This window comes from Nicotiana tabacum, chromosome 7 (genome assembly GCF_000715075.1).
Source record: "Nicotiana tabacum cultivar K326 chromosome 7, ASM71507v2, whole genome shotgun sequence".
NCBI lineage: Eukaryota > Viridiplantae > Streptophyta > Magnoliopsida > Solanales > Solanaceae > Nicotiana > Nicotiana tabacum.
In genome coordinates, this window is record NC_134086.1 from 67,696,400 (window position 1) to 67,710,473 (window position 14,074).

The 14,074-nt window shown below is 38.1% G+C and overlaps 1 protein-coding gene across 1 annotated transcript; it reads right to left on the reverse strand.

The window, feature by feature from the left end:
• Nucleotides 1–12,425: 12,425 nt before the first annotated feature.
• Nucleotides 12,426–13,651, reverse strand: LOC107820551 (uncharacterized). Its single transcript, XM_016646856.1, has 3 exons — nucleotides 13,352–13,651; nucleotides 12,780–13,310; nucleotides 12,426–12,689 (listed from the first exon to the last, which is right to left on the reverse strand). Exons 1-3 carry the CDS (start codon nucleotides 13,649–13,651, stop codon nucleotides 12,426–12,428), a joined length of 1,095 nt encoding a protein of 364 aa, XP_016502342.1.
• Between the last annotated feature and the right edge of the window lie 423 nt (nucleotides 13,652–14,074).

Sequence of the window (14,074 nt, forward strand, 5' to 3'; positions counted from 1 at the left end):
TCCGCAATTGCGAACATTTCTTTGCAAATGCGAAGACTACCCTTCCTAGTCCCCCCATTGCAACTGCGATCTCAACTTCACAAAAGCAGAGTTCGCAATTACGAACAGGTCATCGCAAATGCGAGACCTCTAGTCAGCACCAGAATTGAAGCACACCAGCAGTCTTCTACCAACCCAAACTCATCTAAAACACGTCAGAAACACACCCAAGCCACTCGGGCTCCAAACCAAACATGCACACAAGTATAATAACATCATATAAACTCGCTCGCGCTATAAAAACACCAAAAAAATATTTAGAACTACGGATCGAACATCAAAATGCATGAAATTCAAAAGAAAACTCAAGAACTTCTAGAATCACAACTACACGTCCTAATCCTATCAAACCAACTCCGAATTGCACCAAATTTTGCAAACAAGTTTCAAATAGCAAAACAGACCTATTCCAAGTTCCAAAATTAAAATCCGAACCCGATAACCATAAAGTCAACCTACGGTCAAACATAAAAAATTTCCAAACTTTCAAATTGCTAGCCTTCGGCAAAACAACTCAAATCAACCTAGGGACCTTTGAATTCAATTTCGGGCATATGTCCAAGTCCAAAATCACAAACGATCGGGGGCATATACCCAAATATTGACCGTGATCAATTCTAGCCTCATTTTTAGTTAAATTTTTTATTTTCTTCATAACTTCACATAAAAGCTTTTTGAAAATTGATACGGGCCACACACACAAACCAAGAAACATAAAACGAAACTATGGGGCTAGAACTCAAAATGACCTATCGGATCGTCACATATAAGAAAATCAGGACAAACACCTGATAAATATGAATAAAATGAAATAAATCTTGCAATGGAGATATTGCATTCTGTTTCTTTTATATATCACGACAAGATAGTGAAAGTAATTTTTTAAAAGAGTATTTATATATAATAAATATAGTGTATAAGTTATCTATGGGCATAAATTTTCCGATGATTTTCAACCGATATATCTCAAGAAGTCCTGCTAGGACGAAGTGTACCAGTTGCCACTTTTAATTATGTTATTTGAAATATATCCATAACTTATAATGTATTTAAAGATTAGCTAATTCATTCACATTTTAGAACTAAATATTTTGAATTTTTGTATTCTGAGTTTTTGAACTGCTAATTTGTTATTCAGGATTTAGTGTCTTAAATTTTTGAGCTACTAATTTGAAATTCAGGACTAAGGAATTTCTAAATTACTACTTTAAAATTCAGGATATAAGATTCGAATTTCTGAATACAATTTTCGAATTTTAGTACACGATGTTCTAAAGTTTGAACTTTGAGGTTTAAATTCTAGGACTCTGTATCCTGAAAACGAATTGACTAATCTTTAAATACATTATAAACTTATGATATATATTTTAAACAATATATTTAAAAATGGCTAGCTGGTATCATTTCCACGTCATGCTAATATAGAGTTGCTGCGGCTCTCATTGTTTCCTCTTCAGTTCTACCTGTATTCTGTTCTAGGAATCGCTCACGACCAACAAAAAGAAAGAAAAAAGGAAAAGTGAGTTGCTTTTAGAGTTTGCTAATAATCAGTACATATTAAGAGATATATTAAGAAACACTCGAAATCCTTTATTTTTTCTTTTTCGCTGTTTTGCTTTCTCTAGTTCTGTGTTAGACAGACACAAACAAACGCAGGAAAGAAACAAAAAATCTTTCGAGGATGATGTTTTGCTTGAAAATGAAAAGGAAACATTCGGTTGACAAGTTAAAGCCTGTGCTATTCATTCACATGAACTTCATGAAATCATGGGGTAAGCAAAGGACCCCAATAAAGAATTATTTAAATGGGACAAGATAAATAAATAAACGGAAAAAAAATCCAAAATTGCTTTTACAGTTTGTGAAATAGTTTATTTTTGCCTTCCATTAAAAGTTGAGATCAATCATGATTCATGTCCTCGCAATTACAAAGCTAACACACATTTAATCTTGTTTCTAATTCAACTAAGGGAATAATTATTTGCAATTAGCCTTAAGTAACATGATATTGCAAATTTATTAATATTGTCAACGTATAAAACCTTTAACTCATGATGAATAATTACCAAATTGATAAATGAGAGAACAAAGAAATTAATTCAAGAAAGAGAATTCTTGATAAACAGAGAAGCGTATGGGTAACACAAGCATGGCAAGGATGAAGAAGGCAATGCGTGCCCGCAACAAAATTATGTGCAATATTTGCTCATTCCATATTCGTACTATCTTTTTCTTTATTTTAAAAAAAAGAAAGAAAAAAAAAATAACATTAAAAGAATAGAATCCCTAGAAGATTGATTTTTACTAAAAGTCTAGTACATCATCAAACCCTCTTTTCCATATTTCCACTCAAATAATGTCAATCGTACCGCTTTTTCTTGTTTTATGTTTTTATTACTCAATCCGATCCAAAATAAGTGATTTTTTGGCTTTTTCTTGTGGTCCAAAATAAGTAATTTTTTCAGATTTCAAGAATGAATTAATTATTTTTTTCCTACATTGCCCTTAGAGTAATTAATGTAGGAGTATGTGTTAGAAGTGTTTATGTGAAGAGATAGTAAATGTTATTATGATCAATTTCATTGCTAATTAATGTTAAAAGGTGAATTCCTTAATATGTGTGAAAACAATCAAAAAATCACTTATTTTGGACAGGATGGAGTAATTAGTTCATGGCTTAAAAGTAATCAAAATCAATATAGCACTACTTAACAGCTATGCTCTTTACATTCTTGTTTTCTATTCTTATGAAATTAAACAAAAGAAATGTCTCATTTCCTTAGCTAATAATGTAGTAGAATTTTGAATATTTTTTTTATTTGATTTTCTACTCAATGTCCAGTATCTGCTTTAGGTCGGACTAACCACGATTTACGTACGTCGAAAAGTTCCACTTTGAGATAAAACACTTTCGACCAAAGACAATTCTAAACTCATGGCTTGAGTCTGACATCTTTGATTAACAATAGGGGAACACTTGCCACTTCACCTCATAGTTGACTTTTGAATATCATTTTGCTATATATAGTTGTTCAATTATAAAAGATGGATCAAGCATATAAACGGTGAGTTTTGTATGTGTACCCACTATTTCCGGAGTGAAACTATTTATATGCATATAGACAGTAAAGATATCAAGAGGTGCATTTGATGTTCCTTAAAATTTTGGATTTACCTCTACTACAAAGGAGAATGTATGTTTGCATTGTGGAGATCCAAAATAAATAAATAAATAAATATAACTTGTCACTATTCACTATAAACTTAAAAGTTTTAAATGAGATATTCACACTATTCAACATGATACAAAAACGTATAGAGATACTGAGTTCAAGTCTATTCTGATCTATCAAACACATTGATGGTAAATATTAAGAATGACAAAATAATGAAATTTCTAATAGCTGAGGTCGTTAATGCTCTATATATTGCTGGCCTTAAATTGCTTAAAAAACCATATCTGCACTTAGGTAACTGGATATATAGTTGTATATCAGGTTGATGAAAAAAGACCTAAGAAAAGATGGAAACCTAATCATTGGAGACAACTTATCTATTGAGGTAGCTTATTTCTCAAGTAATGCCCATAATTAGTTGTCAAACATTATTCAAAGAGACTTCAAGAGACAAAAGATTAAGAAAGAAGTTTGTTTGGCTTTCCCATACACAAAATAATGAAAAGCAGAAACAGCTTGTTGTGCTTCATCAATCTATTGGAGGAAAAAAGACTAAAATTATTGAAAATGAATTCCGAAGGGGAGCCTTGGCGTAATTGGTAAAGTTTCTACCATGTGATTAGGAGATCACGGGTTCGAGCTCTGGAAATAGTCTCTTGCAGAAATGCAGGGTAAGACTGCGTACTATAGACCCTTGTGGTCCGGCCCTTCCCTGGATCCCGCGCGTAGCGAGAGCTTAGTGCACCAGGCTGCTTTTTTTAGGATTATTTAACTTATTGAAAATGTATTCCGACAGAGATTAGGGTTATTTAACGAGCAGAAACACAAGAAAGATTTATCAAAAGAAAGCAAGAAGAAGCCAAGGTGTTTCTGCACTTGCTCTTCATTCTTTAATTTGTTTCATTTGTATTCATCAAGACTCAATATTAGAGTTGCAGTCGTGATAATTATGACTTTATCATACATCTACAAATTTCTAGTCTCACAAAAAATTTCTCTTTTTTTTTTTTACTTGTCTTTCTCTCGTTATTCACGACTTAATCCCAATACAGTAGATAAGCCAATAAGTAAATTAGAAAAAAAAAGAGGAAAAGAAAAGGTATTTTTATATTTTAGCCATTCAACTCCTCCTCCCACCTTACCATTATATATATATCATGGTTTAGTGACGAATTGAGAGAAAAATATATATTAATTAATTAATTATCATTTAATAATAATTATATATGTGAAGTGAAGGAAATTGAAGGCTAAGCTACGCAGAAGTTATGATTTGGACGAGTAAAGAGATAGAGAAATTTTCTGTGTATGCATTCACTTGTTTGTACATGTATATATATACAATTGAATATTGAATAAAATAAAAAGAAAAGAAAATTACTATGTACACTTGTCCTATTTGTATTTGTCTATTCATAACAGAAAAATTCTATCCTAACCAAATAATATTCTCTTACGTGAGCTTCAACTGAAAAGAACCTTCTATCAATTAATCAAATCAAGGGTCCAGATCTAATCCATCAGAAAAGATATGTGGCTATGATTAGCCACTCCAAAGTATGATGTGTGGCTGTGATTCAAAATAGAAGAACCCAACATATATCTTAGGTTATATCGAAAGCAACAGTAGTTTGGTCGGTCGTCTTCTCCTTTCCTCTTCTTCCTGGTTCAGACTTCATTCCTCCATCAATGTCCAAATTAATCTGGGGTTTTGAATCTCTAACATCCCTCCTCAAGTTGGAGGGGAGTGTAGTGACCCCCAACTTGCTCAGAATTCCTTGATGAGAAACCCCAGAAAGAGGCTTAGTAAATAGATCGGCCAACTGATCTTTAGATGGAACGAACAAGAGAGTAATTAGACCAGAAAGAAATTGCTGACGCACAAAGTGGCAGTCAAGTTCAACATGCTTTGTGCATTCATGGAAAACAGGGTTCCTGGCAATATGGATAGCTGCTTTGTTGTCTGAGTGAAGGGGAATTGGAAGGGTAATAGGGGCGGAGAGGTCAGCAAAAAGGCATACAAGCCAAGTTAATTCAGTGGTGACTCTTCGTATGGATCGGTATTCTGCTTCCGCAGAAGAAAGAGAAATGGATACTTGTTTCTTCGATTTCCATGAAATAAGAGATCTCCCCAAAGTAATGAAGAAACCACTCACCGATCTTCGAGTGTCTTTTCAAGAGGCCCAGTCCGCATCACAAAAGGAAAGAAGAGAAAAATCTGGTGTAGAGGATAACAGGATTCCTTGGCCAGGATCAGTACTCAGATATTTAAGGACCCTTAAAGCGGCAAAGAAGTGTGACTGGCAAGGACGTTGCATGTATTGACTCAAAGTGAGAACAACAAAGGAGATATCTGGGCGTGTGTTGGTAAGATAATTCAGTTTGCCAACCAAGTACCAGAATAGAGTAAGATTGTCCATGAGAGGACCAGCGTCTGCTTGAAGCTTGGAGCAGGGATCCAGAGGAGAAGTTGCACGAGGCAAATGAGAGACATCAAACTCCTTGAGCATATCCAAGGTAAATTTTCGGTGACCGATGATAAAACCATTACTTTCTCGTAAAACTTCTAGTCCAAGAAAATAGTGTATGTCTCCTAAATCCTTTACCTTGAACTGAGAATTGAGGAATTCTTTGATGTTTTGAATCTCTTGTGTGTCGTCCCCTATCAATAATATGTCATCAACATAAACTGCTAAAATGGATATGAGATCATCTCTTTTTTTTAAAAAACAAAGAATAATCATTCAATGATGATGAGTATCCTTTGAAACTCAGTGCCCCTGCAAGCCGAGCATACCACTGTGATAATGCCCAACTATGCCTTTCAAAGGACAAAGCGGTCGCTGCAAATATAATTCGGTTTTAAGTCTGGAATCGAATCCTCAGGGAACTAACCTATCTATTACACTCTTCGGTAATGTTATTATCAACTCAATCAATCTCTAGATTCAAGATTTTTGATCAATAAAGATTGGGTTCTTTTTTGTTTAACTACTTCAACTACTATTAAAAACAACAATAAGCTAAAACAAAGAGAATTCAATGGTAAAGAGGTCTAGGGCAGTGATTTCCTCAATTGTTAGTTTAGGTCTTGACTCTTCCGCTATAATCTCGCTGTAATACTCTATGAGGATTAAGAGTTATGGGCTATCGTAATTATCTCTCAATCAACTACAATAATTTACTAGAGTATTCTCTCGAACTACTCTAGCTGACAATGGGTATGCAACTCTAAATTATCCTACCAAAGTTTTGTTATCTCTAAACCCACTTTTAAGTTCAAGTAATGAATCTCTTCAATCACCCAAAAGTGGTGTTGTTCAACAACTATCTAACCTAATATTCTTTTTCAAGCAATATAAGGTAATTAGACACGATTAATCAAGGGCCCATTCAATTAATCACCATACAAAGCGTAGTTGAACAATCATATCATAAATCCGACTCGATTATAACAACTTGAATCAAAACTTCAACCAACAATTGGTTCCATCAACCCTAGATAAGTGTTTAGCTACTCATAACAAAATAAGAAATAACTACTAAATTGTTCATAATGTAAAATTGCAAGAATTAAAAGGAGATAGAAAAATTCTAATGTTTGGTTGATCTTCTCACACTTGTTCTTCCTCCAAAAGTAGTCTAAAATTAGCTTCTTTTTTTTTTTCCAGTTGGGCGAGTTTCTAAAGCTTATAAGGGTTTTGCAAAAGTTTTCCCGAAATTACACTTTGGTCCTCAAACTTCCAGCTACGTGAACAGTGCACCGCGGTGAACGCCAACCTTTCTGCCTCACTTCATTAATATGACGCGGTTCACCGCGGTGGCCTTCTTGCCCAGGTCATTTATGCTTCTTTGTGTTCGGGTACTTCTCGAGTGGGTGTATTTCTTCACATTATCGCCTCCAAAATACTCCATATTGCTTCCTCTTATATAATATTCCCTGCTAAATAAAAGAACACTATTTAGAGCATTTTGTTGGCAAATTATCTATAAAACAACAACAAAGTATGGTCCTATTAAGGTGTAAATATCGACTATATAGCCTACTATCAACACCCCATACTTAAATCATTACTAGTCCTCTAGCAATCCACCACTCCATCAAAATTTCTTCCCTAAGCTTTTCCTTTAACAACTAACACCATGAACATTTTCAAAAATTTGCACCTAGTAGTGAACAACCATTACCTCAAGAGTCAAACCTTTTGTACCATGCACATCCGCACTTACTCAAACTACTTTATACAAGAGTCAAGACTTACCGTTCCTTTGTGAATCATATGCCCTCACATCACACAAGAGAGTAGTTCTACATATAACGATAATTAAAATAAGTAGGAACTGAGATAGACAGAATTCGCTCACTCTCAGAAAGAACGTTCACATGCCACAAAGATGCACCATAGGCTTGCCCGTAGTGTAATACTTTACTAATTGAGCTCATTCAGTCTAAGATCAATAGGACTTTACTTGGTTGTAATGTAGGCTAAGGAAAAGGTAGGATATATTTAGATATAGTGACTAACCTCCCTAAGCATTTTTTTAATACAATTACATTAACTTAAAGATCATAGTTGTGCCAACCAACACTCCACCTCATTTGTTTAAAGTATCCACTTCCATTAGGTACAATTTGTACAAGCCACCACTTCTCAACCATTATGAATGTTTATAACCCATATTTTCCTTTTTTTTTCATGGTGCTTTTTCTTTTATGCTTCAAATTCCACATCTTTTCTCTATCTCAATGGTTCCACTCAAAAACCAAACCACCACCTCACACTTTTACTTATGCATATTTCCATTACCGTTTAAGTGCTTATTGGGAGGTAAAAGGGTTCAAACGGCCAGCTATTCAAACAATTGGGTAAGGTTCGTAATGTGGTTGCCAAAGAAATAGGCTTATAGGCTCAACGAGGTTAACTACGATGTATTGCATCCAGGTGGGTTACTTTATATATCTGGCTCAACAAAGAATGCCTATATCACTTCTAAAACTGAAAGAAACTACTATTTCGCTTTGCAAACACGCAAGGCAAGTTCTAGGCATCAAATATGAAACATGGAACACAGTAAAACTCACACACACATGGCACGTGACCCACTCCGGATTGGGTTATCAAGACATTCTCTTTTGAGTGTTCAAGTTAGATACAAACATACAATTTTAAGGCACTCTAACTGGATTTAACCAATGAAACTAGGTGTTGAACTCTAGTGTCTATCGTGTTCAGGTGTAAAAAATCAATTTTTGCTCGTGGCCCATTAATCCTAACGTAAAACTAAAAAGATCAAAAACAAAAACTACCTATACCCGATTCAAGCTAAACTCTTGGAAAAGAACTGTGGCCCAAAGAAAAACCAAGGGGGAGTTACTACACTACTTAAAAATAAAATAAATTTTTTTTGGTCTTTTCTCTAGACTACTTCCCTCAAGAAAATTATCTAACAGATCCGTCATTAGGAAGAGTCTCCATATTCCACATTTTTTTTTCGACTTAGTCCCTCAAGAACCCCGTCGAGAGAGATCCGTCGTCGGGACAAGTCACTTACTATTTTAGCTTTCCTAATGACTATTACTCTACATCAAAAACAATCAAAGCAAGACAAAACAAGCAAAATCAAACAGTCAATTATTACAATTACAACACAATACAACACAATGTCAAAGAAAAGAGAGAAAAGAGTTAGAATCTTACCTTAAGGGGGGAAGGAAGAAAAGAATTGGAGATGGGGGTGGTGTGATTGAAGGAGAAGAAGAAGAGGAGGAGGGGAATTGGGGAGGTTAGGGTTTAGAGAGAGAGAGAAATTAGGAATATGGGGGAGAGGGTCGTGTTTTGGGTTTAAGAGGGGAGGTTTGGGTTGTAAAATTAAAAGAGGAGGAAAAGAATTAGGAAAAATGGAAAAAAATTTACCTGGGCCCGACCGCTGTCACGGTGGATTTCAAAATCTGAGGCAGAAAGTTTACGCCTCACCGCGGTCACGGTGGGATGGAAAATTTGAGGTAGAATGTTTGCCTTCCACCGCGGTTTGCGCGGCTCACCGCGATCGCGGTGCTAAGTTTTTTTTTAAGTTACATGAACATATAATCAACACACTCGTGGGTTGCCTCCCACGCAGCGCCTGATTTATCGTCATGGCACGACGCAAGCATTTGATCATCACTCCTTATCCGCGTACTGGGGCTCTTCCAAAGTGATTACCACTCTATCCCCTTTTTCATCAAACATGCCAAGGTAATGTTTCAACCTTTGCCCATTTACTGTGAACTTGTTTGTCCCAACTTCTGATTCAATCTCTACAGCTCCACTCAAGAACAATTGCACTACTCTGAAGGGTCCTGACCATCGGGACTTTAACTTACCTGGGAACAATCTCAATCTCGAGTTGTATAACAACACTAGATCTCCGGGTTTGAAGTTTCGATCCAAGATGTGCTTAACATGCATTAATTTCATCCTTTCTTTGTATAATCTAGCACTTTCAAAGGCCTGGAATCTGAATTCCTTGAGCTCATGTAATCCCGTGACTCTGTTAGCGTCTGATGTCTCCATGTCTAAGTTCAACTGCCGCAATGCCCAAAGTTCTTTATACTCTAACTCAACTAGGAGGTGGCATGCCTTACCAAATACCAACTTGTACGGTGACATCCCAATTGGGGTTTTGAAGGCTGTGCGGTATGCCCACAATGCATCATCCAATTTCTTTGCCCAGTCAGTCCTTGTTGCATTCACTGTTTTTGTGAGGACATTTTTAATCTCCCTGTTGGACACTTCAACTTGCCCGCTCGATTGTGGGTGGTACAGGGTGGTCACTTTATGACGAACTCCATATTTTTCCAACAGCCGTGCGAATGCTCTATTGCAGAAATGGGTTCCGCCATCACTGAGTATAGCTCTTGGGGTACCAAAACACGTGAAAATGTTCTTCTTTAGAAAGCCTAGTACCCTCTTAGCATCATTGGTCGGGAGAGCCACTGCTTCGACCCACTTGGAGACATAGTCAACTGCTACCAATATGTACTTGTTACCATACGAGTTGATGAATGGCCCCATGAAGTCAATCCCCCACATGTCAAAAATCTCCACCTCTTGAATTGTGGTCATTGGCATCTCGTGTCTACGAGATATGTTGCTAGTTCTTTGGCATTCATCGCAGCTTCTAACCCAAGCATGGGCATCCTTGAACAGAGTAGGCCAGTACAAGACTGACTCTAATACCTTAGCTGCTGTCCGAATTCCTCCAAAGTGTCCACCATATGGTGAAGCATGGCAAGCCTGCAAAACAGAATGTTGATCTTTCTCGGGGATACACCGTCGGATCATGTTATCTACACATATTTTAAACAATAGAGGTTCATCCCAATAATAATATCGACAATCACGAAAGAACTTTTTCTTTTGAATTGAGGAGAGTTCATAAGGTACAATACCACTTGCTAAATAATTAGCAATATCAGCATACCAAGGTGTCTCCTCCATTGTCATTGCCAGTAACTGTTCATCCAGGAATGTCTCTGTTATATCCTCAACCTCTACCTTCTTTTCAGCTCCTTCCAACCTTGAAAAGTGGTCAGCTACTTGGTTCTTTGTCCCTTTTTGGTCACGTATTTCTAGATCGAATTCTTGTAACAGAAGAACCCAGTGAATCAAGCGTGGCTTTGACTCCTTCTTTTCTATCAGGTACCTAATTGCTGCATGGTCAGTGTAAACAATAACTTTCGAGCCAATCAAGTATGGCTTGAATTTTTCGAATGCAAAAACAATAGCCAACATCTCCTTTTCCATCACAGTGTAATTGAGTTGTGCACCGCTCAACATTCTACTTGCATAATAAATCGGGTGCATCAGTTTACCCTGTCGCTGCCCCAAGACTGCTCCTATGGCGTAGTCACTTGCGTCGCACATGAGCTCAAATGGTTGCTCCCAGTTGGGTGCAGCAATGATGGGTGCAGTCACCAATCTCTTCTTCAGCTCCTCAAATGCCAACCTGCAATTATTAGAAAACACAAAGGGGTGATCCTTTTCAAGGAGTTTGCATAATGGGTTAGCAATTTTTGAGAAATCTTTTATGAATCGCCTGTAGAACCCGGCGTGCCCAAGGAAACTTCTCACCGCCTTGACTGAAGTGGGCGATGGTAGTTTTTCAATCACGTCAACCTTAGCATGGTCGACCTCATTCCTTTACTGGACACTCGATGTCCCAGGACTATCCCTTCCTGTACCATAAAATGGCACTTCTCCCAGTTCAACACTAAATTTGTCTCCACACATCTTTGAGCACTCTTCTTAAGTTGTGAAGACAATCCTCGAATGAATCTCCCACCACGGAGAAATCATCCATAAAGACCTCCATAATATCCTCCACCATGTCTGTGAAAATGGCTAACATGCACCGTTAAAATGTCGCCGGTGCATTGCAAAGCCCAAAAGGCATTCTCCGAAAGGCGAAGATGCCATATGGACAAGTGAAGGATGTTTTCTCTCTATCTTCGGGGGCTATTGATATCTGATTGTACCCCGAATATCCATCCAAGAAACAGAAGTGTGAGCGCCTGGCCAGCCTGTCCAACATTTGGTCAATGAAAGATAAGGGGAAGTGATCCTTCCGGGTGGTTGTGTTCAATTTTCGGTAATCCATGCAAATCTGCATCCCATAACTGTACGAGTTAAGATCAACTCATTGTTCTCATTTTGCACAATAGTCATTCCCCCCTTTTTCGGCATACATTGGACAGGGCTAACCCAATTGCTATCAGAGATGGGGAAGATGATTCCCACATCTAACCATTTGATCACTTCCTTCTTTATTACCTCTTTCATGTTTGGGTTCATCCTTCGTTGATGTTCTCTGGAAGGTTTGTGCCCTTCTTCCAAGAGAATCTTATGCATACAGAACGCTGGGATGATACCCTTTATGTCTGCCATGGTCTAGCCAATGGCAGTTTTGCTTTCCTGCAGTACCTGTAAGAACTGTTCTACATGCACATCTAACAAACCGGATGATATAATAACATGCAAAGTAGAATCAGGGCCTAAGAAAACGTACCTGAGGTGAGCTGGAAGCGGCTTCAGCTCCAACTTAGGTGGTTCCTCTACCGATGGCTTTGCTGGAGGTGCAACCCTTTTTTCTAACTTAAGGGACTCAAACTGAGGTTCCCTTTTCCAGAATCCTTGGCCTTCAAGTGACATGACCCACTCAGCTAACCCTTCACCATCCTTCTAAATTTGTCAGACATGCCTCCAATGGATCTTTAACAGTCAGGGTCACATCATCTTCTTGCAGGATCACATCCACTGCCTCCACTAGAGAGCAATTAGTATATTCACTGGGTCTCCTCATAGATTGCTGAACATTGAATATGACTTCTTCATCGTTCAGTCTCATTTTTAATTCCCCAGTCTCACAATCGATCAGGGCTCTCCCAGTGGCTAAAAATGGCCTACCTAAAATGATAGGTATCTCCTTATCTACCTAACAATCCATAATAACAAAGTCCGCAGGGAACACGAACTTCCCCACTTGCACCAACACATCATCAAAAATCCCAGTAGGCCTTTTTACCGTGCGGTTAGCCAGTTGCAGCAACATCGAAGTTGTTCTAGCTCTGCCAATGCCCAGTTTGGTGTATACAACCAGAGGCATCAAATTTATGCTGGCTCCCAAATCACATAATGCCTTTGCAAAGGCGTAACTCCCAATCGTGCATGGAATAGTGAAGCTACCTGGGTCGGACATCTTTTGAGCCATCGGTCTGGTCACTATTGCGCTACAGGTCTGCGTCAGAGTCACTGTGGATAGGTCCTGAAAATCAAACTTCTGTGACATTAGGTCTTTCATCATCTTCGCATAACCTGGCATCTCCCTCAAGGCATCCATCAAAGGAATATTCAGCTGAATTTGACGCAGCATCTCCATAAATTTCTTGTATTGATCTTCCTTCTTTTGTTTTACCAGTCTATGAGGGAATGGTACAGGTATCACCCTTTGTTCACTGCTTGCTGGCTTCTCTCTGTTGGGGTTCTGTGGCACAAGTGGCACCACCTGTTCTGCAGCTTGTTCATTTACCTTAGCCTTACCCTTTTCATCTTGACCCTGTTAAACTACCACTTCGGTCAGATTTGTTGGTTCATCACCTCTAGTGGAATTGGAGTGGCTGGGGTAGTCTCTTTGCTGGCTTGTGCAACCTCCTGCTCTTTGTCTAAATCTCTCCCATTTCGAAGACTTACTGCCATCAGCTGATTCGGGTTTTGCTCCTTGGGGTTAATATTTGTATCCGCTGGCAATGTTCCCTGGGGGCGATTGTTTAAAGCCATAGACAACTGCCCCAACTGAGTTTCAATGTTCTTTATAACTGACTCATGTATTGCCAACTTTTCTTGCATCTTACCATTTGTCCCAATGAGTTGCTGGAGCATCCCTCTGATCTCTACCATGTTGTTATCTTGCTACTGAGGAGGTGGCTGATATGTCAACTGTTACTGGTTCTGCTGTGGGTAGCCCTGTTGTCTCTGGTGGTATGGCACCATTTGGCCTTGAGCTTGCATGCCCCCAGGCTGAGGTATGTTGGGTCTGTATTGCTAATTTGGTGCCGGTCTCCACTGTTGTCCTCCTTGTCTCTAACCCCCAAAGTTGTTAACATAATTCATATCTTCCCTTGCTCCTTGATTTTCACCTTCTCCGCTCCATGAACACACATAAAACTGATTAACATAGGGTGTACACAGTCCTCCATTTGTCGTGTCAACAATATGCACCTGTTTGGTACCCATCTCATCTATCTTCTTTGTCAAAATACTCATCTGAGTTAGGAGTGTGGCCATGTTCTCTGTCTGCGAATTATTTGGGTCAAGAGGCAC